Here is a 27,097-nt window from a genome sequence, read left to right on the forward strand (position 1 = left end):
GACATGTTAGGCCACAAAATAAGTCTCAGTAAATTTAAGAAGATTGAAATCATATCAAGCATCTTCTCCAACCATAATTATATGAAACTAGAAATCAATTACAAGAAACAAACTGAAAAACACACAAACAAATGGAGGCTAAATAACACACTACTAAACAATAAATGTGTCAATAATGAGGTCAAGGAAGAACTCAAAAGATACCTTGAGACAAATGAAAATGAAACACAATGACCCAAAATCTGACACAGAGAAAGCAGTCCTAAGACTGCTTACCTCAAGAAACAAGAAAACGATACATGCTTACCTCAAGAAACGAGAAATATCTCAAATAAACAAACTTTACATTTAAAGAAATTAGAAAAAGAACTGCAAACTAAACCCAAAATGAGTAGAAGAAAGAAAATAATAAAGACTAGGGCCAAAATAAATGGAATACAGTCTAAAAAAAAAAAAAACAATACAGAAGATTAATGAAACTAAGAGCTAGTTCTTCGAAAAGATAAACAAAATAGATAAACATTTAACCAGACTCATCAAGAGAAAAAGAGAATCCAAATAAATAAAACAAGAAGGTGTGGTACATATATACAATGGAATATTACTGGGCCATAAAAAAGAATGAAATCTTGCCATTTGTGACAACATGGATGGACCTAAAGGGTATTATGCTAAGTAAATGAGTGAGACACAGAAAGACAAATACCATATGATTTCACTTATATGTGAACTCTAAAGAACAAAATAAATGAACAAATGAAACAGAAACAGACTCACAGATACAGAGAACAAACTGATGGTTGCCACATGAGAGGTGGGTTGGGGAGCAGGGTGAAAAATGTGAAAGGCTTAAGAAGTACAAATTGGTAGTTATAAAACAGTCACAGAATGTAAAGTACAGCATAGGGAATATAGTCATTAATGTTTAATAAGGTTACTAGACTTATTGTAGGGATCACTTCATAAATTATATAAATGTCTAACTGCAATGCTGTACATCTGAAAGTAATAATAAATAATAATGAATGCCAACTGTAATTGAAAGATTTTTAATGCAAAAAAATGTACATAGAGGAACTATTTAAGACAATTATATTTTAAATAGAAGAGGGCAAAGGAATGTAAAGGGAGGCAAGGTTTATACACTCGAACTGATAAAATATTGACACCATTATATTGAAATAAATTATGCATATATAAATTAATACCTGGAGCAACCACAAAAGCTACAAGGAGATACACCCACAGGCATAGGAGAATTTATAGCATAATATAATTATAAAATAAAAATTAGAAATAAAATTAAAAATTAAAAGTAAAAACACTATCAATAAAAACAGAATTCTAAAAAAATGTTAAAGGAGTCCACAGAAAAGTAAGAAAAATAAAACAGAAGAACAAAAAATAGAACAAACAGAAACAAAAAATGGCAGATTTAAGTCCTAACATCAATAATTACATTAAGTATAAATGATCTAAAATAGACCAATTGAAAAACAGAGATTAGCAGAATGGATTAGAAAATAGGACCCAACTAAATGTTGTCTACAAGAAACTCAAATATAACTATATAGAAAGGTCAAATGAAATGATACGAAAAGACATATCATGCAAACATAAATCAAAAGAAAGCAGGAGTGGCTATAATAATATCAGTTAAATACACTTCAAAGCAATAAAATTTATCAGAGATAGGGAGGGATGTTATATAATGACAAAAAGACTCATCCACCAAGGAGACATAGCAATCTTAAATATGATGGAGGCACCAAACAATAGATCTACAAAATATGTGAAGCAAGAACTGATAGAATTAAAAGGAAAAATAGACAAATCCACAATTATAATTGGAGAATTCAACATCCTTCTCTCAACAATTGATAAAACAACTAGACATGGAAATAGGAAGGATACAGAACATCATGAAGCAACAGCATTTAATCAAGATTTATAGAACACTTCACCAACAACAGAATACACATTCTTTTCAATTGCCTATAGAACATATGCCAAGATAGGCTTATGACCAAATTTTACAATAAAAACCCCACTAATCAGGCCTATTGACATTTTAAATATTTAGATATAAATATTGAGTTTCATTGTTATTAGTTTAAAAGCAAATATTTCAAATGAAATTTATTTTACTTTCTTTGGGATTGACACTGTCTGTATCTTATCTGCTGTAACTGATAATTACTTTCTTCCTTTCCCAGATAGGGGCAGCAGTTCAAGACAGGGGAGGAGCTCACTTTAAGCAAAACAAAGTTATGAAAATTTGGATTTACAAAGATGTTTTCACATTCACAGATGTTTTCACAAAAGATAGGCCAAAATATTGCTCTACTGGAAGCTCCCTAATTTAAGTCTAAATTCTCTCCTAACTAAATAATATTATTTATGTTCCACTTCTATAGGTAATTTCTTAGATTAACTAAAGCACATGTACAGTGGCAATGACCTTCTCTGGGCACACAAACGTAAACTCATAAACACACTTGATCATCATTGTTACATAGCAGTATGATATTTGAGTCTTTTACTTAGCAAAGAAGGATATATGCTTCATTTCTTCAAGCTCTCAAACTCTCAACTGGCCAGACTGTTTTGGTTATGAGTGACAGAAATTCAACTTAAACTTGCTTAAGCAAAAAGGAGGAATTTGCTGGAAGGCTCATAAAACCAAACTGTTGGCTGGACGAGGGATGCCAGTGGAAATTAGAAACAAATGGAACCTGGAATTAGATGTCTTTAGGACTTGCTCTTCCTCTCTTTTCCTTATTTCTGCTTCTTTTAAATATGAAATTCATTTCTCTCCATTCTCAGATTGCCATGTGACTGGAAACATGGCCATATATCATGCCATCTGTGTCTCTTTCCCTGCTCCAGCTCAAATAATTCCAGGAATGAGAGAGATTTGGGGTTCATATTACAGCAGGTGGTTAGATATCCCCTACAGTCATGTGTCCCATCAAATGCTCCTTCAAACCCTTATCCTCCTTATGAACACCTACTTTGTTTTCAGGGTTCCATGTAAGCATCAGTTCCTTTCAGAATTCTTTTCTAATATTCCCTTCTCAAAGTAGAGTTTACCACTCTGTTCTTTGGATCCCGACATACAATTTATGTACCTTTATCACGAATCCACTGATGATTTATTTCGCTTGTTTTCAGCTCTCCCTTTCTACTAGACCGTGTGGATGCAGATATCTCAGCAGTCAGTTTGTTGAATGACTGCGATGAAACTTTTTTTAAAACAGAACTTGTTGGGTAACTCATTCCAGGTGTTGACAATGAGGAGTTGGAACCGCTGAGGTGTTCATTAGTGTGCATGAAGTGTGCCCACAGCAGCAGAATAGCCAGGGTCACATTCAACATTTAACTGCATTCTCTGCTCCCTGATACGGTTTACTTGGTTCAGGAAAGATAATGCTCCTAACAGAAAGTCACGTGAACCTAAATAGTAATTTAAGTCACTACTAAATATCTAATGAGTTATAAACCAGAATTGTTATTGGGGAAAAATATTTCCATCTGGTGAGTCTGCATCAAGATTAAAAATATTTTAAATGAAGACACACACCACACACAGCAAAAAGGATCCTTCTTCTTTCTCCGTTGAACAAAGAGGGAAAAAAGATGAAGAGCCAAATGGCTTTTTTTTTTTAATAGTGGGAGAAATTTTACCAATGACAAGAAAATGCCCTTTGTCCCAGATAACAAGGTCTCCATGTCCTGGGCACTCTGGCAACTGCAGAATCAAGCTCAGGCCTGTGGGCCACTCTGGTTAGGACAGGAGAGTGGCCTTTCAGCAAAGCAGTCATCTCTCAGAGCCACACCTGTTCCAATTTCTTTTTCCCTTTTCCATCCTCCTAAGTGTATTTGCTAGGAACATTCCATGAGCCAGGACCAGTGCAGCTGCATTGAGCAATAGTTGCAATATTCCCTCTAGTGGAAGTAAAATACTCATCTACCTTTGACCTTCGGTTTCTCACCAGGACACAGCTAGATGGGTCCTTTAGACCCCCTATACCTAGAGACACAAACTGGTTTAATATTACCTCTGATACTCAGCCAACAGAACATAAATTTCACCTATTGCTCATCCATCCTCTTCTTCCTCTCTCTCCCTCCCGCCTTCCCTCCATTACTTTTTCTCTTTCGTCCACACAGAGAGACATATACACATGAAAAAGTTGGAGAAAATAAGAACTAGCTCCCCTAGAGTTAAACAGGTGAGCAGCTGAGGGCATCAGTCCATAGAAGACACTTAACATCACTGAAATAATTTAGAAATATGTTTCCATTAACTCAGGTCACACAAGCAACTCTTCACACAACCAGAAAATGTGAGTTGATCGCACTGTCACAGAAGATAGTGCCTTGAGTAAGGAAAGTAGTCCTCACCAGAACCCTAAATGAATTTTGATAATTTATTTAAATGAATGTTAATCTACCTCATATTTCTTGGTTGGGTCCAGGGCCTAGCATGCCCATTCTGTTTATTATGGTTCACGTCTGAGCTAACCCATTAGGAAACAAAATGAAAATCCTGTTTTATTTTGTACCTGTCCAGAAACAAGAGAAAAAAAGAGTTAAAATGATTTAAAACTGTGCAAGGTGTCAAGTTTTTGCCTGGAGGCATGCTAACTTACAGGGTGGTTTTACTTCTAGGCTTGTAGTTTATCCTCTTCCTCTCTTATGCTGCCTTTTCACTATTTGAGGAGGGAATAAGTGGAGAAAAAGAGGAAACCGAGAAGAAAAAAATGCCTTTTCCCTCTTGTTCTAGTTAGACAGTAAAAGAGAAAGCTGAAGGGATTGACTAAAATTTGATTGATGCTCCAGAATACCCCATTTTAGACACTTTTTTTAAAAACCAGATTTATGAAAAATGATCGAGTGGAGAATGACTATCCACTTCTCAAAGAGTTTTTTTAATAAAAGGGAGTTATGAGAGCATTTCCTTAAAAAGTCATGTCCTTTATTGCAAATACCTTTCAGATTCAGATACAGATGGAAATTGAATATATGCTCAAGATGGCTGATGCTTTGGTTTAAGTGAGCAATCATCTGTGGATCCATATCTCACATCTTGCTTCAAATTCATTCCATATGGATATAAATGTAAGAAATGAAAACACAAAAATACTAAAAGAAAAAATGGGAGAAAAGTTTTTTATAATCTTTTAGTGCACAAAGAATATAAAAAATTAAATCAAAGGATAAACAAATGGCATTTATATACATGAAAAAGATGTTCAAATTCATCCATAAAAGAAAAGGAAACTATCTATACTGAAGAGTATATAGATCCTGTGTTCTAGGCCACCCTGGAAATCCTTATAAATATCAGCAAGGTTATTATGCAGGCTCTTCACAAAACATTATGTGGGATGGTAGCCTCAACAACTTCATTTGTTATCAGGGGAAAAGATGGCGTCAGAGGGCTGGAGGCCTTCGGTACATTGGATAACAACCGCAAAATAAGAGAGAGAGCATATTCTCGCTAAGTTAAAATAATGTTCTATAGAATAAAAATTGTTTTTCTAATATGATCTTTTCCAGATTGTATTACCAAGCTAAAATGCAGACTAAAAAACAACATATAGAATATGCCAATTTTGTATTTTATATGTATTCCAAGGAAAAAATTAGAAGGACATAGACCAAAATGTTAATGGTTATTCTCTCTTACTTGGTAAATGATGGTTGATTTAAAAAATATTTTTCCTTTACACTTTTGTATTTATTTTTTCCTCAAGATTTCTGCAATGAGCACATGTAAGTTACTTGTATAAAAAGAAAATAAACATCCATTTTTTAAAAACCTCTCAAGAAAGAGTATATATTATATATTCCCACAAACCAAGATTCACATAGATTCTAACAACCACATGGAATAGCTTACAAGAAAGGAGTGGAAGAGTTGTCTTTCTGTTAATTATTTAAGTGAGAACTTTCTCAACTTATTAGTCAACTCAGAAAATTAACATACGATAAAACCACCACCACAAGAAACAAATATAAGATATAGTGAAACAGCTTCTCAAATCATTAATGTTGAGTTCCTAAAGAACTTTTGTAGCACCCATAAAAGAGATCTTGTGGTTTCAAAAAGCTCTTGAACTTGCTCTTTGAGAAATTCAATCTGTATGCCTGTGTTTAAACACACAGGATATTACTTTATAACTAAGTATCTGAGATTAATTGTGATTAAAAATAAAAGGGAAAACACACAATACACCAAGGCAAGACTATTTAATGAGGAAAGGGTGACTCAAAGGAAAACAGTATTTGTAGAGGGTAGGAAAAAGTCAACACATAGACTTAGCAAATAAGAATAGACATTCTATCTCATATCTGATTTAAAAGGTACTATCTAAAGATATAATTACACTAGAAAAAATGTAAATAATATCCACGACCATATATACATAAAACATGTTATAGAATATTGTCAAGGTATTTATTTTCAAATTTCATGTCATTCTTAAGTCCAAACATCTTAATGTGTCTATGATTCATCTTTCCAGCCGTACTTTTCCTTCTTCTGCTTTTCAATCATACTCAACAACCTAATTTTTTCTCTTGGTTTTATTGAGATATAATTGACACACAGAATTGTTTAAAGTGCACTGCATGTCTTGACTTAAATATATTGTGAAATGATTACCATAAATTAACATCTATCACCTCATACAGATACAATAACAAACTTTTTTTCATTGTGTACAACTTTGTTTATTGAATGCCATATGCACTGCCCAGCTGCCACATCTCTGACACACACTTCCAGTTTATCCGTCACCTATCAGCTCAAACCATTAACATTTCCTGAGAGCTGACACCACCTTATATTGCGGCACACAAAGATTTATGGAGCAGCATCAGGATCTATGGCAGGCTCTGGGGATACAAAGCAGAATAAAACATTGTCTTGTACTCAAAGAATTTGGCTAAGTGAAGGACAGTCCTGTAAAAATAATAATTGAAATACAGCTGGCTTTGGGGGAGAAAGCATGGCTATGCTTTGTGAAGGCAGATTTGAGTTGGCGATCATTTTATTATTATATCCACCATCCAAAATTCTTCCAAACTACTGGTCATATACCTACAGGCCTAAATTGGTTAAGGCCACCAGGTTGTGACTTCTGTATAATAATATGAATATTTATTGTTTATTACCTGTAGGTCACTGTTCCAGACATTTTACATGTGTTAACTCATTTACTCCTCACAACTGTTGAAGTTGATATCATTCTGCTCATCTTACAAATGGACCAACTGAGGCACAAGACAGTTCATGTAACCTGCTGAGGTTATATAACTATTATTTAGGGTGGTGGCACTAGAATTTGAACTCAGGCAGTCAAGCTCCTTCAAAGCGCACACGCTTGTCAGAAGTGCTTCACAGCCTATACTGGTCACTGGGTGGTATATTTAGATACTGCTCTGTATCTAAATTTTAAACATTTCTTTACTCAGCTTATACTACAGAGTGAGTTACATATTTAGTAATTTGTTGCACCACGTACTATTTTTTTGTTTTGTTTCTGAACTCTTTTAACCAGTACATATAGATTTGATGGAAAAATTCATGTCTATTGAAGTGTCTAATTTTTAAGAAATAACATTGCAGTTACCCAAGAAATATGTCCATTATAGGAAAAAAACAGGTAGAGTGGTGTCCAAGGTATTTAATGTATTCTCACAGTCACTCTCCCAACTCCTCTCCCCTCCTACCAAACCAGCTTGACCTCCTTTCCAATTCTGGATGAATGTGGTTTTGTGCTCAGTCCTCCTTACAGGTACAAACAGTAGCATAATGTTTTGTTTTCATAACTGTCTGCATAATGTTTACACTCTGTAGATCTTTCTGGACAAGGCAATCGATTATGCTTGGTGTCTACAGACACGTTCTATTTATATGAGCTATAACAAACCCAAGGAAACCCAGGGATTTGCTAAAATGGTTAAATTATAAACTCCCAAGCCTTTGATCTTAATTCAAAATGTTTCACTAGACCAGGGGATGTGGCCACTTTTTATTCACAAGCTTTCCTGAACTCTCTGAACATTACATTCTGTTCTTTTTACTTAAAGCCAAAAATTAAGGCTATCCATCCTGCATCCTGGCCTTTGTTCATATGCTCTCAGCCAGGACCTCCCCACAACATTTATCTACACCCCCTCCCCAAACTCTGGCTCCTACCCAACCTTCCTGACACCCCTCATATGCCACCTCCTCTGGGAGACCTTCTTTGTCCTCCAAAGTGGTGCTACCCCTGCTTATACCACCCAGTGACCAGCACTTAATATCTACTTCAGTTGCCTATTTCTCATCTAATTTGTAGTTGGAATTTATGTAGTAACTATATAACTATACTTTTTTAAAACCTAATTTGTACCTAAATTTATTCAGTAAATTTTTCTGAAAAAAGTTGTGTCCTTGAACTTTTAAACTTGGCAATTTCTTTTACAATCTTGAGAATGGTAAAAATACATGGGCTATGGGCTTTGGCGTTGAAGTAATGTGGGTTTGGCATTCAGCTCTAGTTCTAATAGCTGTATGACCTTGAACTTAACATCTCTGAGGCAGTTTTATCATTTAGAAAATAAAGACCTACTTCTTTGTGAAGATTAATGCATAAAAGTACAGAGTCCATCACCTGCCCAAAATCATGTTCAGTAAGTGTTAGCTGCTGTGTACTTCTCAAGAGTAACTCAGTTTCATAAAAGAGATTTAACCAAAAGGAGAGAAAGATATTGCCAGTTAATTGGGAGCTACCCAAAACATATTTTATAATGACATGCAAATTTACCTATATTGAGATTAATCTAAAATTTATACTTAACATGTTATCTATTACGCTCCACATATTCAGTATCAAAATACATTTTAGATGGTTTGAAAATCTATCTGACTCCTTTAAAATGCTCTAAAAAAACAGAGACTGAAAACTGAAAAAAGAATGTTGGCACCAGCTAAGGGAGTCTCTTTTACGTGAGAAAGTGAATGGTACTGTAAATGTCTCTGAATAAGACCCCATATTAATCTCTAGGAGACTGAAAACTTCAGTTCATCCAAATCCTTAAGCATCAAATTTAAAATGGCTTAGAAACCATTTTGAATTTACTTAATAGTAACCTGGCTTCTGAACCAGTAAAGAATCCAGTAATCTAGCTGAGTGTTTAAACCCTTCTTTTAAAGACCCTTAGACAAGAACCAAGATGCTTAGCAGCTGATTGCTGCCAAATTTAACTTAGGAAGACTCACAGACAATGCTGATTAACAAAGACTATACCTAATAAACTATTCAACCCTGGATCATTCAGAATTCCAAGAGGAAATGCATCCCATTTCCTTGTACTTGCCTTTTTCTGATAAACTGAAAAGTTCTCTAAAGCCACAGAATTAAATGAGAGGATATTATTTCAGCATCAGTATCAACTGAGTATGCTAACATACACAATCACATTGCACATTCATTCAATTATACATTTATTAATCTCTACTTGGTTTAAATCAAGAGCCATTCTAGGTGCTAAGGGAATCCCAAGATGACAAAACAATGTATTCTTTCCCATAAGCAGCCTTTTGAGTTTTATTTGCAAAAAAGTCGTATTTTAAGCTATCACTAATTCAGAATTGCAGTAGGCACTAATTCATAGCTGAAACCAAAGGTGTAAGAGAGACGAGATAGTGGAACAGTACACCAGAGGTGTGAATGGACAGAACACAAGACCACGGAAGAGGCGAGAAAAGGAAACGTATAATCCTGGCCTTGGGATTCAAAGTCCTCATTCAAAGTCCAGACCTGCCATTACCGGCAATGCAAACAATTCTGTTTTTGCAATTAGTGTATATAGTATAATTTAAATTTAATTACCAAAAAATCCTTTATTTTATAGAGGTTTAAAGATCAAAGGAGAACAATGATGAAAGTGCACAGTACAGAGTTTATCACTGGGAAGCGAAACTACTAAAATGTAGAATTCCCTTAACGAATGTTCAATACAATTTTGTGAATATAGTTCACATCAATACACGTTTTGTTAATACAATTTTGTTCAATACAATTTTGTTCATGATCACAAAGCAATGCAGAATGACAGAGAGTGAAGCAGTGGCATTAACAAAAAAGTACAAGTTTTTAAATTAGACCTAAAGTCAAATTAGGGTTCCAACTCTTGATAGCCAGCCAGCTGACTTATCTTAAAGAAGTTATTTTATCATAATGGATAAATTTTCACGGGATTGAAAAGATTAAATGTTAGGGATATAAAGCCCTCAACATAATGACTAACACTCCTCAAACATTAACTTCACTCTTCATGACCCCTAAATAAGCACTTTTCCCAGCTGTTTCCGACTCCGATTTCTGGCTCTCTGCCCGCAAGTCGTGTACTCCTTGAGCCCCTTCCGTCTTGTCACTGGGAGTGGAAGGGAAGAGACGTTTCCTCTCCCTGCCCCCTGGTGGCGAAGCATAGCCTACAGCCTAAGCACAGCTAAAAGGATGCTCCCTCCCGGGGCCCCGAATTTACAGGGTGGCACAGCAGACACTGTTGAGCTGATGGTGACAGCAGCAGTGCCTGTGGCAGAATCTCAGCTAGTCTTGGCACTCTAGCCCCATAGTAACTTCTCATCAATTCTGTTAGCTACACACATCCATCCAATAAATGTTTTCTCCTTAAGTAAACAGTCAGTTCCTGTTGTTTGTAAACAAGAACCTTACTGAGTATACTTTGGTAAAACTAACAAAAGTAAATTAATATCAATGCCATAAAATTATTTTAATATCTTTTTCTCCATGACTGAACATACAAAAATAATGGAAGTAATGTATTCCTCTGTTGTAAAGATGGGTGGAATATATCAAAATCCACTTGCTGAATTTTCTTTAGATAGTCCTCCAGAGCAACCTACAAAAAGAAAAATGGTCACTAGATCATAGAATGATTAAGTATTTAAAAGAAACTAAAGAAAAATTACAAGTATTAAGGCTACTTTAGTTTCCCTGAGATGGTCTTCTACATACTAAGAATTTAAATGAGAAAGTTAAAAAGGAGAGAGAAAATAAAGACATCTTCTCAGAAGTTTCTATTAGGCCAGTAAAACAGGATCACAGAGCTAATACTAGAAACAGTAAATCAATTCTGATAGTAACTTATAGTGTTCTGGTAAAATGTAAAAAGATCGGAGAAATTGTTGTTTGCCAGGTCTTATTACTAGATTGTAGAATACAAAAGGGGTGTTTCAGTCAAGGAAAATGAATACCATCACCAGCCCCGGCCGGTAAAAATGCATTGTGCCATGAGGAGGAGCTCAAGCTCTTTCTTTAAAAAGTTATTTTGTGAAAAAGTTTAATGGGCCTCCATGCTCCTGCTAGAAAACGATTTTCAACCAAGAACAATTGCAGGTCCCTATAAATGTCACCCACGGTTCCCCCATCACACAAAACTTGACAACGCTTTCAATGGGATGGGAGCAGGATGGAAAACGCTGACAATGAGCAGTAAGTACTCTTTATTTTACAGTTTTCACTTACTTTTATTGATTTATAAATTTTTATTTTATTTCAATAACTTTCTTACTAAACTGATAAGCCACTCAGTTTTACATTGCACAATTCTAAGAGACACCACTCTCTTCAGTCCACGTGCACAGTTCCCCTTAGAGCTCTGCTTCACAACCTGTGTGATCCAACAGCGATCATGCTTGTGGATTCTCTAGAATACACAGATGAGCAGAAAGAAAACAAAAGGAATGGATTTTCTCCCAGACTTTTTTACTATACACTTATAAACAGATGAGGTACATACAAATTTAGTATCTATTTTTTAAACCCTAAACTTATACATGCACAATAGGAGATACGTGCACAAATATGCATGACTGCCTTGGTTATATTAGCAAAACACCTCAACCCACAAGTGCTTTGACAAAAAAAAAGGAAGACATAAACTTCACACAATGGAATACTATGCTGCAATGAAATGAATGTACTACAGCTAGATGCAATGATAGGAATAGATCTTAGAAACGTGTGTGTGTGTGTGTGCGTAACCTAGAAGACAAACTGAAAATGATCCATTTTTATAAAGCTCAAAAATAAAATTAAGCAACATGTTGTTTAGGAATACATAAAATAAGGAAAATTTTTTTGAAAGAAAAGTAAGAGAATAATAAATATAAAATTCAGGATAGCTACTTAGAGGAAGAAGGCAGAGGCAGGGGGATGAGATGGGGAAAACACGTGAGTGCAATTTAACGGTGTCTTTCTAGTTTTTGGACTAAGTGGAGCTTTCATGGCTGTTTGCTATGCTATGCTATGCTATGCTTTATAATAAGTGCATACATACACAGATAAATCATATTCATTTGTAGATAATCAAATATTAGACATTTTAAAATAATAAACTGAAGTTATTTTAGTATAGTTTCACATTTTCTTTTTTTTGGAAGAAAGAGCTTGTATTATTTGTAATGTTCTACAATATGCCTTTTTATCGCAATATATTGAGATCAATTTCCCATATCTAAGAATTTATTATGTTCATTTTAACAGCTTTATAAACTATCTAATTATAAAGAATAGTTAATGAAATTAAGGTACAGGCATATAAAAGAATACTATACAGCCATTAAATATACTTATATTTTTAATGATCTGGTTAAATGCTTGATAAGTAGGACACTGACATATAAAGAGTGATTTTAACTATATACAAAAATTCATTAAAAAAAAACAGAATAAATAGTGGTTATCTCTGGGTCTTTGAATTATAGTTGATGGATTTTCTTCTAATATTCTTTTTATGTTGTCCACATCTCTAATACGAGAATGTACTGCTTTTACAATTAGGAGAAAATTCCATTAAAATAGATGACCTCCAAATTAGAGCTCAACTGGACATTCACAAATTAGGATGGGGTTCAAAGGAAAGTTTGGCTAACAATAAGTAAATTGTTTGATATAACAAATTCACCGTAAAATTCTCCAAGGCATTACAATTTCTGAATATGGCTTTTTAAAGCTTTATCTGTGGAGAAGAACATACTATAACCTAGTCATTTTCAAATAGTTTTTAAGCAGCAAAACCTTTTATTTGGACAAAATAATTAATGGATGTCTCACATATAAAACAAACAAGAAGAGATGTACCCCAGCTGGACTGAGGATGTAGGCCAGTAGCAGTCCCTCCAGTTTTTCCTAGCACAGGATGGAAACAGAGCTAGGCTCCAGCCCCAAGAGTGTCTGATTCACTTGGTCTGCAGTGGGACCCAAGATCTGCATTTTTAACAAGTTCCCAGGTGAGGCCAACATTGCTGGTCCAGGGGCTACACAGCGAGAACCACTAGTCTAAGATAGTGGTTCTTAGCCTAGTATACTTCACAATTACTGGGGGAGCTTTTAAAAAGTATCAATGTCTGGATCCAACCTCTTAAGATATTGTGATTTAATTGGTTTGAGGAGAGACCCAACATCACTTTTGTTTTTTTTTAGATCTTTTTATATTTAAAGCTCCCCAAAGGATTCTAATAGGTAACCAGAGTTGAGAAAAACTTTTTTCTCAGAAGTGAATAAAACAAAGTCCTTAAACTTCATGGAGCTTAAATTAGAAAGTAAGTTAAACGGGTGATGGTACATCAGCAAATAATCATTAAGACCAAATAACCAAATAAATAACCATTAAAAAACAGTGATATAAAACAGTATGTGTTGATAGAAAGATGCTTGACACCTCATTTATACAAAAATATATATGTAATTTTATGAACATAAAACATCCAGATAGATGAACAGACATTATCTCTGGAAAGGATCAAACTGTGAGAGGATTCTAATTTCTTCTTTTGCCTCCTCTTACATGAACATCTAAAATATTAATATATTACATTTATAATAAGTAAACCCAGTAAAGAAACAAAATGATTATGAAGACTCAGATCTGAGACCTAGGATAGAAGATGTAAAGGGATATAAATGAATCTTTAACATATTTTAGGGGAAAAGGTAGATGTTGTTTGGTATTGTAGAAAATTCATGAGTTTTCAATTTTCAAAGATCACAAACCTTTGAATCTTGGTTTTTGCCTACAAAATGAAGTAAACCATGTCTAAGGATGATTAGGAATAATGTATGAAATGACCTAGCTCAGAGCCTGTTCCATAATAGGTGCTAAATAATTGGAAGCCATTCTCATTTCTCAACTGGCCACACGTTGGAATCACCTGGGCAACTTTTTTAAATCACAGATTCTCCTAGGAGTCCCACCTTCCTCAATCCCCAGAGTCTGTCTTAGTTAAGAAGACTCCAGGAATCTGTACTTTTCAAAGCTTTCCAGGTTATTCTGATGCAGCACTGGTCTGTGAACACTGTTCAGGAACACTGTAGAGTGTGGTCCCAAAAGAGAACATATTACTGGAATCATAAGTAATACTCAGCTACATGTCGCCTAACAATCCTATGAGGTAGCTTCTTACATGACTCCCATTTTACCTATGAGTAAACCGAGTAACATGGTAGCTAAGAGCCTTAAATTCCCATGGTTCGCAAGTGGCAAAGCAGATTCCACATGATGCAGTCTGGCTGCAGTCAGGGCTACCACTGACCACCCACCTGTCCCTGGGAAACCCGGGCACTACCATCACCAAGGCAAGAGACAACTAACAAAACCGTAAGGGAGGGAAACAAACAGCCTCTGAACTAAAGCACTGCATTGGGAACCTCATAAAATAGAAAAAGAGGTCATACACGTCTGCTTCATTAATTAAACAGTCTTTTCTGTTAATCTACTTACTGTCTGAAGAAAAGCAGGAAATGCTTTCACAGGAACACTTTTGTGGAAGGACCTAGCCTAAAAAAGAAGACAAAAGGAAACTAGTTTGAAATAGAAATATTTCTGAAAATAAACATTCTCCCCCAGAAAGTGAACAAAATGCGCCAGTTTAACAACACAATTAGGGCCTCTCTCAAAAGAAAAAAACAGTTCTCATCTCCTGTCGATTAAGATTAATTTCTTAAGCCTGCTCCTGTCTCCAGGTTTTCCTTTATATTGTCAGGTAACCGCCTCTACTACCTGGCTGACTTAACCCTCTACCTTTTGGTTTTACCTCGGTTTACTAAAATTGCTGTCTTTAAAATCATCCACAATTTACTAACCATCATACTCACCTTTTCTCTTCAATCTCCCTGTAGCATGCACAACTTTATTATTCCCTTTTCTTGGAATTTGCTCCTCCCTTGGTTTCCAACACATCAACTCTCAGTTCTCCTACTTCTTTGATCATTCTTCCCTTCTTCTTCTTCCCAATAAATGGTCCTTTCTCCTTCAACTTGAGAAATAGATGTGGACCTTGGTCCTCCTACCTAGATGGACATTCTCCTTGGGCAACACCATCCAAATTCAGAGCTTTACTCTGTGTGTATGACTCCTAAATCTTTCTCCAGTTCTGCTCCTTTCAAAGTCACAGTCCTGCATTCTTCAATAGCTCATCTCTCTAAATGTCCTCTAATCTCCCTATATTCAGTGACGTCCAGCAGCTAGTCCAAAGTCTATAGATCAGCACCTAGCATACCACTGCTTTTTTATTATTGTCTCTGGATGGCACCATCACCATTTCTATTTGAAGTCTGTGCAGCATTTAACTTTCTCTCTCCCTGATCCTGCCACAATCAGTTATCTAGTCTAATTGATTCCACCTCTGTTACATCGACTCTCTCTAAAATAAATACTCTTTAACTATGGCAATAAGGAGATTATTTACTAGTGATTATTGTTAGAGTGGGCAAGATGGAAGCCAAATTACAGCATGATAAACAGTGCAAGGGTGGTGAGGGCCTTGAGGTAACAATGAATACAGACCACTTATTCAAAAAAGGTTAATTGTGAGAGAAAAATAAGGAACAGAAGGGTCCCCTGGGCTGCCTGTAACTTCAGGCAGTAGCAACAAACCAGAAGATAAAAGGGGCCAGTTATCAGAGAGGCCAAGTAAAAACCCCAGGCAGGACAGCTGAGACAAGGTGCAGACCTGGAAGAGGTAGGGGAGGTGCAGGCCTTGCAAGGCAAAAGCACACTGCTCCCTGAGAGACAGAAAAATGGTGGCTGGGGACATCAGAGGAGCCTAAATGAGGCTGCTCAGGCTTGATTTACTGTGTTAAGGATGTATATATCTGCTCAGAGGAGGACTTTTTTAAGTAGAGAAAGTTTACAATCATCCCTGAGACAAATTCACTGAGATTTCAATAAGATGAATTACGGACTGCCCAGTAGGGAACACCACAACATGCTCCAGAAATAGCCACACCTAGAAATGATAGTTTCCTAAATAATTTGGCAATAAGAGGCTACCTACATGCTTTAGGTGCAAGTGTGCCTGGCTGGCAATATCATATATCACATCTCTCACATTTTTATCTTGGTTCTTCCTCAGAAAATCTTCTTGTGAAACACCATGCTGTGTTGGAAAATACATTATATTAGCAATTGAAAAGCTCACTTAAAACTAACTTAGCTCGAGAAAATAAATAAGAGAACAGTATAATGCCTATTTTGTTTTTAAAAATATATGTGTACATATATGTGTATCTGTGCCTGTTCTGTATGTGTATATATAGAGACACACATAAATACATACACTCTCTTGGAAGAATATGCAACGCAAGATGTTAATTAACAACAGTTATAGGTAGAACAAAAATATACAAGGAAAAAAACTGAACACATAAAAAGTTTAAAAGTACAGACAATAAAAATCTCATATAGAAAACAAAAGTTCTCATAAACAATATTTTTAAAAGACTTAACTTCCCTCCTTTATTTAAAATAAAGAAGAGGCTACGGTGAGCACTAGGAATAATGACTCTAATTGCTTAGGAGGGAGTAGGGCAGCAACATGAAGCTACACCAATTGAGGTTCTCTGGATCTTCTTTTGCATAGCTCCACCAGAGACCTAAAATGCCTGACTGATGAAATTCTCACTTGATAACTATGGAGCAAAAAAGCGATATGCATTCATTTCAAAGCAGTTACTTGAATAGACTAAGCAAAGAACCAAGAGATAACATCTCTCTAATATTCCTGAGGTAAATTATTACAGTGCACAAATAATAGCCTTACCAGCATACAAATATCCATGGGAAGGAACACCCTTCTTCTGGTACCATGATACGGTGTTGCTCTCAAACAAGTGACAATGCCTTGTGCTTTTCCAATGTGACTTGCAGCATGATCTGCATGAAGATCCTTTACACCTATGATTTTAGAAATTAAACAGCGGGGCTGCTCCTTTCTCTTTAAATGCTTAACAAGTCTACAGAAGTAGCAAAGAGAAATCACCTAAACATGTAAAACTAGGTGTTTATCCTAATTCATTAATATATGAAAAACAAGATCTTTGAGTAAAACTCTGGGCACAAAAACAAGTTGACCATTTGCCACAGGCAGGTTTCTAAACTTCAACTTTTAAATAAGAGTTTTTCTCAGACTACAGCACACCAAGAACACACTGGGAATTTTAATCAGCTATCATGGAAAACATTACAAGTCTTCCATTTCTTCTCCTCAGTGCAATTTCCATATGACCTCATTTTAAGTATATGCTTAACAAACGTTTTGCTCTTCGCTCCCTCCTTTCATTGTGTTGGCAAACATGTCACCAAACGTGCAGGCAGAACAGGCCTGGGAAATTCACTAGGGACTTGTGTTATTCTTTTAGGGCGACAGAAAGATATATTACCTTCTTCAGATGGATGCTATTGTTCTTGTCTCAAATAATTTTCTCACTACAATCTTCATTACAATAAGACTTCATCAACTTAGAATAAAGTTAGCGGAGGAAAAGTACCATCTAAATTAGTTTTTGTTGTTTTTTTTAAAGAAAAATTTTATTTAAATATTTATAGAAAAACTTAGAAATGCAGGTTTATTTCTTCTATTATTTTTTTTTACATGGAGAAGAATTATTGACAGGGAAGGCAGAATCAAGCTACAAGCCTTCCAATTCGTAGATGTTTAAAAAAGTAAAAGCATCTGTAATTACCAGGTGATTAACTACAACATTCCCATGAGGTAGCTAAGTCACTTTTATTAGAGTCTAAGTATTTTGATTAGTCTGCACTCCAAAGAAAGATATATATTCCCCTTCTTGCTCAAAAAAAAAAAAAAAAAGCTGTTTTGTTATAAATAGCACAAAAACTTCAGTGTTAAACTGGTTAGATTGTCAAATTATAAAAGAATGAAGTCTGAAAGGTGTTTTATTTGAAAAAGTATGAAATAGAAAGAAAACCTTACCTAGTATTTCTAGTGTTAAATAAAGAAGAGAGCTCTGTGTGTTTTCGGCATAATTTTCCAGTTCCTGGATATTATGATATGCTTTGTCATCCAAATTTTTTTCCTACAGTCAAACAAAAGGCAAACAATTTGCTGAATTATCAAAATTTATATAGAAAGACACTTGTTTTGCTCAAAAAGACTGAATAATAAATAATAAAGATATTAAGTATATATTTAGTACACGGTAAGATTAAAATAAAATTTAAATATTAAAGTTCTATACATTCATTCTTACAAATCACCCTCAAAAATAATACCTTAGGAATAATCTCAATACACAAATCACCATGAACATGGGTTGACCTAATTTTTAATTTCTTTAATAGCCCAAGGTATCATGAGAAACTGACTTCACTGAGCTCTCACTTTAGACATTATCTTCTTAATCTTAGCAACCCCTCCAAAAGTTAATAAATTAATATTTTTTCCATTTTGCAGATGAAGAACTGAGCCATGGACACATTCAGTAACATGCCCAAGGTCACACAGCTAATGAATGGTTGGGATAGGATTCAAACCCACACATTTTGACTATTAAGCCCATGTCCTTAAAAAGGAAAAGGTGCCTAGAAAAAGAAAGGCAATGTATACCCAGTTCCCCTGCCGCAAAAGAAACCATGCTCAATAAAGTAGCAGGATTGATGAACTGAACACACTCTATCCAAGAAACAGAAAAATATAAATCTTAGTAAAATCTAGTCACTTTTACAATAAAACAAAGACTGTTGCCAAGGTAATATACCCCTTCCTCCTTTTTTTTTTTTGGTCAGGAGGAAATTGGCACCAGCAACGATCCCAGGAAAAAAATATGTCCAGATCTTTTACATTTAAGAAAAATTGACACATAATTCACATACTATAAAATTTTACCCTTTAAAATAAAGAGTTCAGTGGTTTTTAGTATATTCACAAAGTTGTGCAACTATCACCACTAATTCCAGAATGGTTTTATCACCTCAAAAAGAAATTCTATATCCATTAAGCAGTCACTTCCCATATTCCTTACTTCCATCTCCTGAAAAACCGCTAATCTACTTTGTTTCCATGGATTTGTCTGTTTTGGACATTTTAAAAACATACAATGATACAATATGTGGCTTTTTGTATCTGGCTTCTTTCAATTAGCATGTTATCAAGGTTCATCCATGTTGGAGCATCTATCAGTACTTCACTCTTTCTAATTGAAGAAATAATAAATACTCTATTTTATGGATATATCATATTTTGTTTATTCATTCACTGACAGACTATACGTTGTTCTCACTTTTGGACTATTATAAGTAATGCTGCTATAAACATTTGTGTGGACATATGTTTTCATTACTCCTGGGTATAAACCTAGGAATGAAACTGCTGTGTCTATGGTAACTCTGTTTAACTTTTTAAAGAGTTGCCAAACTGTTTTCCAAAGCAGCTGTACAATTTTACATTCCCATCAGTAATGTATGAAATGTTTCAATTTCTCCATCTTCACAAACACTTGTTATCATTCATCTTTTCTATTATAGCTATTCTAAAGGATATGAAGTTACCAGTATCTCATTGCAGTTTTGATTTGCATTTCCCTAATGAAAAGATGTTGAACATCTTTTTAGGTGCTTACTGGTCATTTGTATATCTTCCTTGGAGAAATGTTTACTCAAATTCTTTGCCTATTTTTAAATTGGATTATCATTTTTTACTGCTGAGTTTGAAGAGTTCTGTACATATTCTAGATACTAGTCCTTTATCAAATATAACTGGCAAATACTTTTTCCCATTCTATGGATTGTCTTTTTACTTTCTTGAATTTTTAAATTTTGATGAAGTCAAATTATCTATTTTTCTCTTATTGCTTCTGCTTTTGGTATCATATCTAAGAAACCACTGCTCAACCTAAAGTTGCTAAGATTTACACCTATACTTTCTTCTCAGAGTTTTACAGTTTAACTCTTACATTTAGATCTTGGATCCATTTTGAGTAAGTTTTTGTTAAGTTGTGTGAGGTAGAAGTCCAAAGTCATTCTTTTGCATGTGGATATCTAGTTGTCCCGGCAACATTTGTTGAAAAGGTTATTCTTTCCCTCAATGAATTACCTTCACACCCTTTTGGACTCTCAATTCTATTCTATAGGTCTATATGTCTACGCTATGCCAACTCCACACAGTTTGATTTTTGTAACTTTGTAGTTAAGTTTCAAAATCGAAAAATATGAGTCCTCCAACTTTATTCTTGTTTTCAAGATTATCTTGGTGATTCTGTGTCTCATAGGAATTTTAGGATCAACTTGTCAATTTCTGCAAAAAAAGCAGCTGGAATTTTCACAGGGATTGCACTGAATCTATAGATCAATGAGGAGGCAATTGATCCCAGTCCATTATTTTTAAATATCCCTTCCGGCAAAGGCCAAATGTTATTTTCCATTAAACAGAAAAGTTATCTCTATCTTGAGTTCTCTAATTTTCTTTACATCATAAAAACAGAAGACATCTGAAAAAACAGATTTTTCTTAGTGCTGATTAACCCTATAGGCCAATGGAGCAATTTTTATTAATGCTGAAGTCATTATCTCATTTTGGCTTATATTATACCACAGCTTACGGTTATTAGTAGATCATATCCAAACAGAGTAAGTTAACTTACATTTTCATGACAACAGCACATGATGAATATCAGGCCAGTAAGGACACTGAGACAACAATGTGTCAGAAAGATTATACAAGTCAGCTCAGGTCATCGAGCAATTTGTACACTTGATGCTTGCTGGAACTAGAACTCAGTTATAAGAATTTAGTATAGAATTCCACTCACTAGAACCCTCACACTTTCCTTATTCCTTTCACTATTTGGACATTGATCCAAATACTGGGTGTACATAAAGGAATGTGTATGACTACTCAAGATTTGATGATATTAAGGAACTACCCATAAATTTTTAAGATATGATCATTGTATTGTGGTTATTTTTTTTAAGTTTTTATCTTTTCAAGACACATATATATTTGCAGATCAAATGCCTGGCGTTTACTTTAAAACAATCCAATGGCAGTTAGTGAGGGGAGTTGGTAGAATATAAATGAAACAAACTGGACATGTGTTTATAAACTATTAAAGCTGTGTGACAGATACATGAAAGTAAATTACACTATTCTCTCTACATCTGTATGTAGAATTGAAATGAAAATTTCCATTAAAAAAACCCAAAACAGTAGAGTGTGGATGTGTACACATATGCCTCCGCCTGGGTGCCGTCTTTACTTGTCTGCCTCAAAGTGCAGGGGGAGAGGAGGGACTGAGGCAGGTAGCATACAGTGATAGAGAATGGATAAAATCACATAGTTCTCTAAATATCTCCACACATACACATACTAAAATATTTCCCCCCTGAAAAATTAGCTTAAGGATTAAAAAGGAAAAAAAAAGTTAAGAATTTAGCAATTTCAACTTACTCTTTCATCGATGATTTTCATAAGCCATCTTTTAGTCAGATTATGTCTTTTGACAGCCTAAAAACAAGAGTGTTGTAAGTAGAAAGTACGAAAAATTACTTCTGCAGACCTGAATGAAATAACAGCCAAATATAAAACTAAGTAAAGGAACATTTGTAATAATTCATCACCAGATAAACATCCATGTTAAAGAAATACCAGGGGAAAAGAAAATGTCCCCAGAAAACATTTCAAAACATTTCCAAGTAAAGATAATATATCCAAAACTTTTCCACTAATCTGTCTTTTCTTCTTATACTATTAGTAATTTGACGATTCCACTTTCAAAACAAAAACAAGAATTCAATACTGAGCTTGTTATGTGATGCACCCTAACTTCTAAGCTTACTTATTACAAACTTTAATAAAATAGTATCTTTCATTAAAGATACTATTTAATGAAAATAACCACTTCTCCAAAAAGGAAAAGAGTAACTAAAACTCCAAAGATGATAATCTGCAGAAGACAGTGTTATTTTAGCAAATAAAGACACTCCAGTAGGAAAGAGCATACATGGTGCCCAAATCTTGGTCTATAATACCATTCCCCCCAAAAAAATAGGGCTCTAGAGAAATGAGTGATTCCAGAGTTGGGGCAAGGGAGATTCAAGATGATCCCAGAATATTTTACTATGCCAGAAAATAGAAAACAAAAAAAAAATGGGGGGGAAGGTTTTAAAAAGACACAGAGAGCCAGTTTAAATGGGCTATCCAACCTGGGACTATTTGAACATCAAATAATTAAGTTTAGTTATGAATTATAAACTACTAAAAAAAAATAGGGATTCGTGAGTCCATAACAATAATTAATAAACAAATAAATATAGGAGAGTGAGAGTTCTTGCTTATAGTAGAGTGCCAACTGGTAAATGTGGACAGAGTATTAGAATTGGAAAATTATCATTCTGCAATCATAATAGTAAATACTAAATCAAATTAGAATCATCAATGAATGCTAAGTTTTAGGGGAAATTAATGAGGAGTAGAATATCTGCATTGTCTTAAAGTTGATTAGTTGCCAGGGGAATTATAATTGCATAATGAATTATACAATGGGAAAAAACAGGCAACATCTTGACTGGATGATGAAAATTAACAACTCCAATAAAGAATAGATGCACAAAATTTGCCTCTAGATGTGATACCTTGGAGGGGCTATATTCTTCAAAAATGTCAAGAAGAGAAAAGCTGTGAAAATATTCCAAATTAAAGTAGACTAAAGACACATGGCAAATAATACTTGACTCTAGACTGGATCCTATACAGGAGGGGAAAAATAACTTAGTGGCCATTATTGGGTCAACTGACAAAACTGTAGTATGAAAATTAGATAAAAGTGTTATATCAAAGTTAAATTTACTAAAATCAGTAACTGTTTTGGTTATCTAAGAGAATGTCTTTAGTCTTAAGAAATAGTAAAGTATTTAGAAATAAAGGGCCATGATGTCTGTAACTTACACTCAAATGATTCAGAAAAAAAACTGAATGTGAAAATACATATACAGAGACAGGAGAGAGAACTCAAGCATGCACACATACATACATTGAGTGAACATATACAAATGATTAACAAATGGATAAAATGTTAACAATAGGTAAGTCTGAGTAAAGGGTACAGAGATGTTCTTGCACTATTTTTAATTTTGAGAACTTTCTGAAAGTTTGAAATTATTTCCAAACAAGTTTTAAAAACATCGTTTTCTTGCCAAATTAACATTAAGTATGATATATTTTCACAACAGTAACAGTAGTGAAACATAAAGTCTTAGGAATATTCTATGCTTCAACTTAGACACTAAGATGTCACTGACATTAAAATATAAAGGCTAGCTAGCACGCACACCAATACACATTTATGTGACAAAGGGGCCCACTTTGCGTGGCAGCAACCGAACAGAAGCTAAAAGGACTGCATGGAGTTGGTTCCCAAGTGCTCTTCTGGGCATTACTATTATCACACAGCAGGACTCTCCACAGGCTTCTCTCCCCAACCCCAAGAATCAGCCTGGGATTCCTCATTCTTTACAGAGTACTGCTCGTATCTTATTTTGCACGTATCTGAGTGGGGCAGGGCATGTTTGAGCTTTGTAACCATGTTGTCAAACACCATTCCTGGCATATAAAGTACTCAATAAATATTTAACCAATGAAAAGTCAGAGTCTTCTTTACTCAAGGCTGAAAATATAACAGCTGCAGTTCCTTGATCACAAAATATAGTTCTTCTGTCTAATTCTGAAGGAAATCAGAGATCAATGTAAAAAATATTTATAAGCCAAAAACCACCTGAATAAAGTATCAAAACTGCAAAGAGAAGTCAAATAGAATAAAAACCGTGGCAATAAACATAAATTTAAACTGCAACTAAAATTAATAAACAGAGAAATGGAGAAGCCCATATGAAATGTACAAGAAATTATATATATTCAATTATTTGTACCCCAAAGGCACCAATGAAAGAAAGCAGCAAGAAAGTGCTCTCTGGACAACACCGTCACTGTTTCCCTATTTAATCTTCTAAAGAACCTGAAACTATCAAAAACCAATGGAAAGTTTTATACTTTCCATTGAGAGTGGTACAATATGTATATGTTCTCACAGAATGGGGAGGGATAGAGGACACACAGAGAGGGCAAATGCTCGAAACACTACCTGCTTCTTTTAAATATTCCTATTAGTTTTCAACACCGGTCATCTCAGAAAGCTGGCCAACATTAACCATCAAAATTTAAGCATTATAAAAATGGACAAACTGGCACACATGTAAACATTCTGTAATTCAGATGTCTTCTGGTTTTTTAAAGAGAAGCCAAGGCAATATAAATTTGTGTTAAAGGAATCTCCAATTGTCCATGATATTTCTGGACAAAGGCCAGAACCTTCAGTGCAAGTCTTAGCATAAACCTCTACTGAAGTCAGGTTTGTGTATAAAATATTACAGTTTCTGGATTATAATTTTTCTCCATTCTGAGTCACCTAGGTTGAGGTTCTTGAAGGGATGAGTACAGGTTAACAACTAATCTAATACTCACAGCTTCCCATCCACTTTTCTTCTCAGTCCCCAGTGGGGAGGGGAGGGGCCTGGCTTTCCATCCTTACTGGGGCTCTGTGAAGTCAATCTGGGGCCCAGAAACGGGGTCTGCCTCTGCTGGTGCGCAGGCCTGAGAAGAGGTGTACCACTGTCAGGTCTGTCAGAGGCTCTTGTTACAGAAACTGTCTTTTGGCATTCATCATATTACAGTGGGGACACAGATCAATACTGAAAGGCACCTAATTTCCTTCTTCTGTTCACAGTTTAGCATATTTCTAAACTGCGCATGGCTGTTTATGAATGAGGGATCCATTTAGCTACTTAAATATAAAACTACATACATCTGTCTATACAAACAATATTCTAGCTCATTCTCTAATACCTAAAAGTCATCAACGAATAGATAATTATATCAAACTAGAACAGTAGTTTTAGATTTGTGTCTGGACAATAGTGAAAGCATGTCTCCCTTCACAAAAGATCAACACGTTTCTCTATAGCCCAGAGTATGGATTAAAGCACTGGAATAAGGAGCTGCTGGGCAGACAGAACAGAAAATTTAACAGTTATAGCTTTAAAATGTGTAGGGTTTAAATTCTGCAACCAAATATGTGAAAAAATAATTTATAACATAAAGAGATCAGATTCCTCTTTTTTCCTTTAAGAAAGAAATACACTAAAGATCTGTGCAAATTATTAGTGATTTTAAATTCTTCTGTCCAAACTAACATATATCTGAACATTACACGAACCTACGAATATTTTCAAGATAGACTGCCCATCGCTATTATCCAAATCGTATGCATCAAAAAGTACTCTCAAATATGATTCTTACGAATTAAAAGTAGCACTTTTTTCTTTTACCTTCCATAGTTCAATGGCCACAGGCTGATGTGGTGGATTGTCACTGTATATATCATCCACAGTTTTTTTCCAAAACTGCATTCGCATCAGTCCAATTGTTTTCTCAGAAACTGAGTCCTTAACCTGTAAACAGTGTTTAAAAATGTTAATAAATGCATTATTTACAGTCTCAAAAAACAGAATTTCTGACTGCATAATCACATAAGTCAGTCAAAAACTAAGTTTAATTCTATACCTGTTTGTTTTAATTTTTCCTTTAAGTTAAATTGTTGCCATTAAGAGTTTTCTAAGTAAAAGCTGCAAATTATTTGGTGCTTATGCAAAAATAGTTTCAAGGTCTGCATTCAAAGATACAAGAGCCTTCCAGAAAATAATTGCAAGAAAAAAACAAAAAGAGGGAGGGGAAACATTTAGATGAAGAGATTTAAGAGCCAGATCTACTGGTCATAACATGTGGACCTTATTTGAATACTGATTTGAAGAGAGAGACAAGGAAATCTGAACACTGGATGTTTAATGACATTAAGGAACTATTGTTAAATTTTCAATGTATGATAATGGCATTGTGGTTATTTTTAAGTAAATTATCTATTAGAGATGCATACTGAAACGTTTACAGATGGAAAAATTTGAGACTTACTTCAAAAAACCTGAAACTAGGATATGCAAAAGATTATGGGTGAGGAGTGGGAGTAACTACAAAGGGGCACATGAGGGAATTTTTGGGGTTACTGGAATTGTTCTGTATCATGAATGTGGTGGTGAATACATGACACTATGCAATTTTCAAAACCTATAGAACTGTACACCACAAAAAGTGAATTTTACTGTATGTACATTTTAAATAAATGCATTCATTCATTAATTTTTTAAAAGATTATTAGACAGTCTCTGTCACTCACTACTGATTAAAAATGACCGTGTTAGGTTCAAGCAAGAATCACCAGTGCATGCTAAATCTAAGGGTAAATTATTTTAAGTTGAGATGTATTTGACATATAACAGTATCTTAGTTTCAGATGTATAACAATTTGATATATGCATATATTGCAAAATGATCACAGTAACTCTAGTTAATATCCACAACCACAGTTTATTCTTGTGAATAGAATTTTTAAGATCTACTCTGTCAGCCACTGTCAAATATACAAAACAGTATTATTAACTATATTCACCATACTGTGAATTACATCCCCAGGACATATTTATAACTGAAAGTTTGTACTTTTGACCACCTTTATCTATTTCACCCACCTCCCCACCCCCACTTCTGGCAACCACCAATCTAGTCTCTGTATCTATGAGTTTGGGGGGGGTTGTTTTTTAAATTTCATTTATTAATGAAATCGTATGTATTAGTTTTTGTCTCTTATTTCACTTAGTATAATGTCCACAA

The 27,097-nt window shown here is 34.7% G+C and overlaps 1 protein-coding gene across 8 annotated transcripts in view; it reads right to left on the reverse strand.

Annotated features, from left to right (window-relative positions):
• Positions 1-6,605: 6,605 nt before the first annotated feature.
• NDUFAF6 (NADH:ubiquinone oxidoreductase complex assembly factor 6) overlaps positions 6,606-27,097 on the reverse strand; it is a 29,119-nt gene continuing 8,627 nt past the window's right edge. For 3 of the 8 annotated variants that reach the window (XM_039866363.1, XM_039866361.1, XM_039866362.1), the window contains exons 3-9: positions 25,702-25,824; positions 21,770-21,826; positions 18,299-18,401; positions 17,126-17,259; positions 16,361-16,462; positions 14,806-14,862; positions 6,606-10,923 (exon numbers count right to left, since the gene is read on the reverse strand). In XM_039866363.1, coding sequence (XP_039722297.1) covers positions 10,795-10,923; positions 14,806-14,862; positions 16,361-16,462; positions 17,126-17,259; positions 18,299-18,401; positions 21,770-21,826; positions 25,702-25,824 — 705 coding nt within the window. In that variant the 3' untranslated portion in view covers positions 6,606-10,794. Of the gene's footprint in view, positions 10,924-12,645; positions 14,099-14,805; positions 14,863-16,360; positions 16,463-17,125; positions 17,260-18,298; positions 18,402-21,769; positions 21,827-24,838; positions 24,968-25,701; positions 25,825-27,097 lie in introns of those variants that run through there. The other 5 variants (XM_039866364.1, XM_039866365.1, XM_039866357.1 and 2 more) reach the window with 4 other exon arrangements.

Source organism: Pteropus medius, unplaced genomic scaffold (genome assembly GCF_902729225.1).
Source record: "Pteropus medius unplaced genomic scaffold, Ma_sr-lr_union100, whole genome shotgun sequence".
Lineage (NCBI taxonomy): Eukaryota > Metazoa > Chordata > Mammalia > Chiroptera > Pteropodidae > Pteropus > Pteropus medius.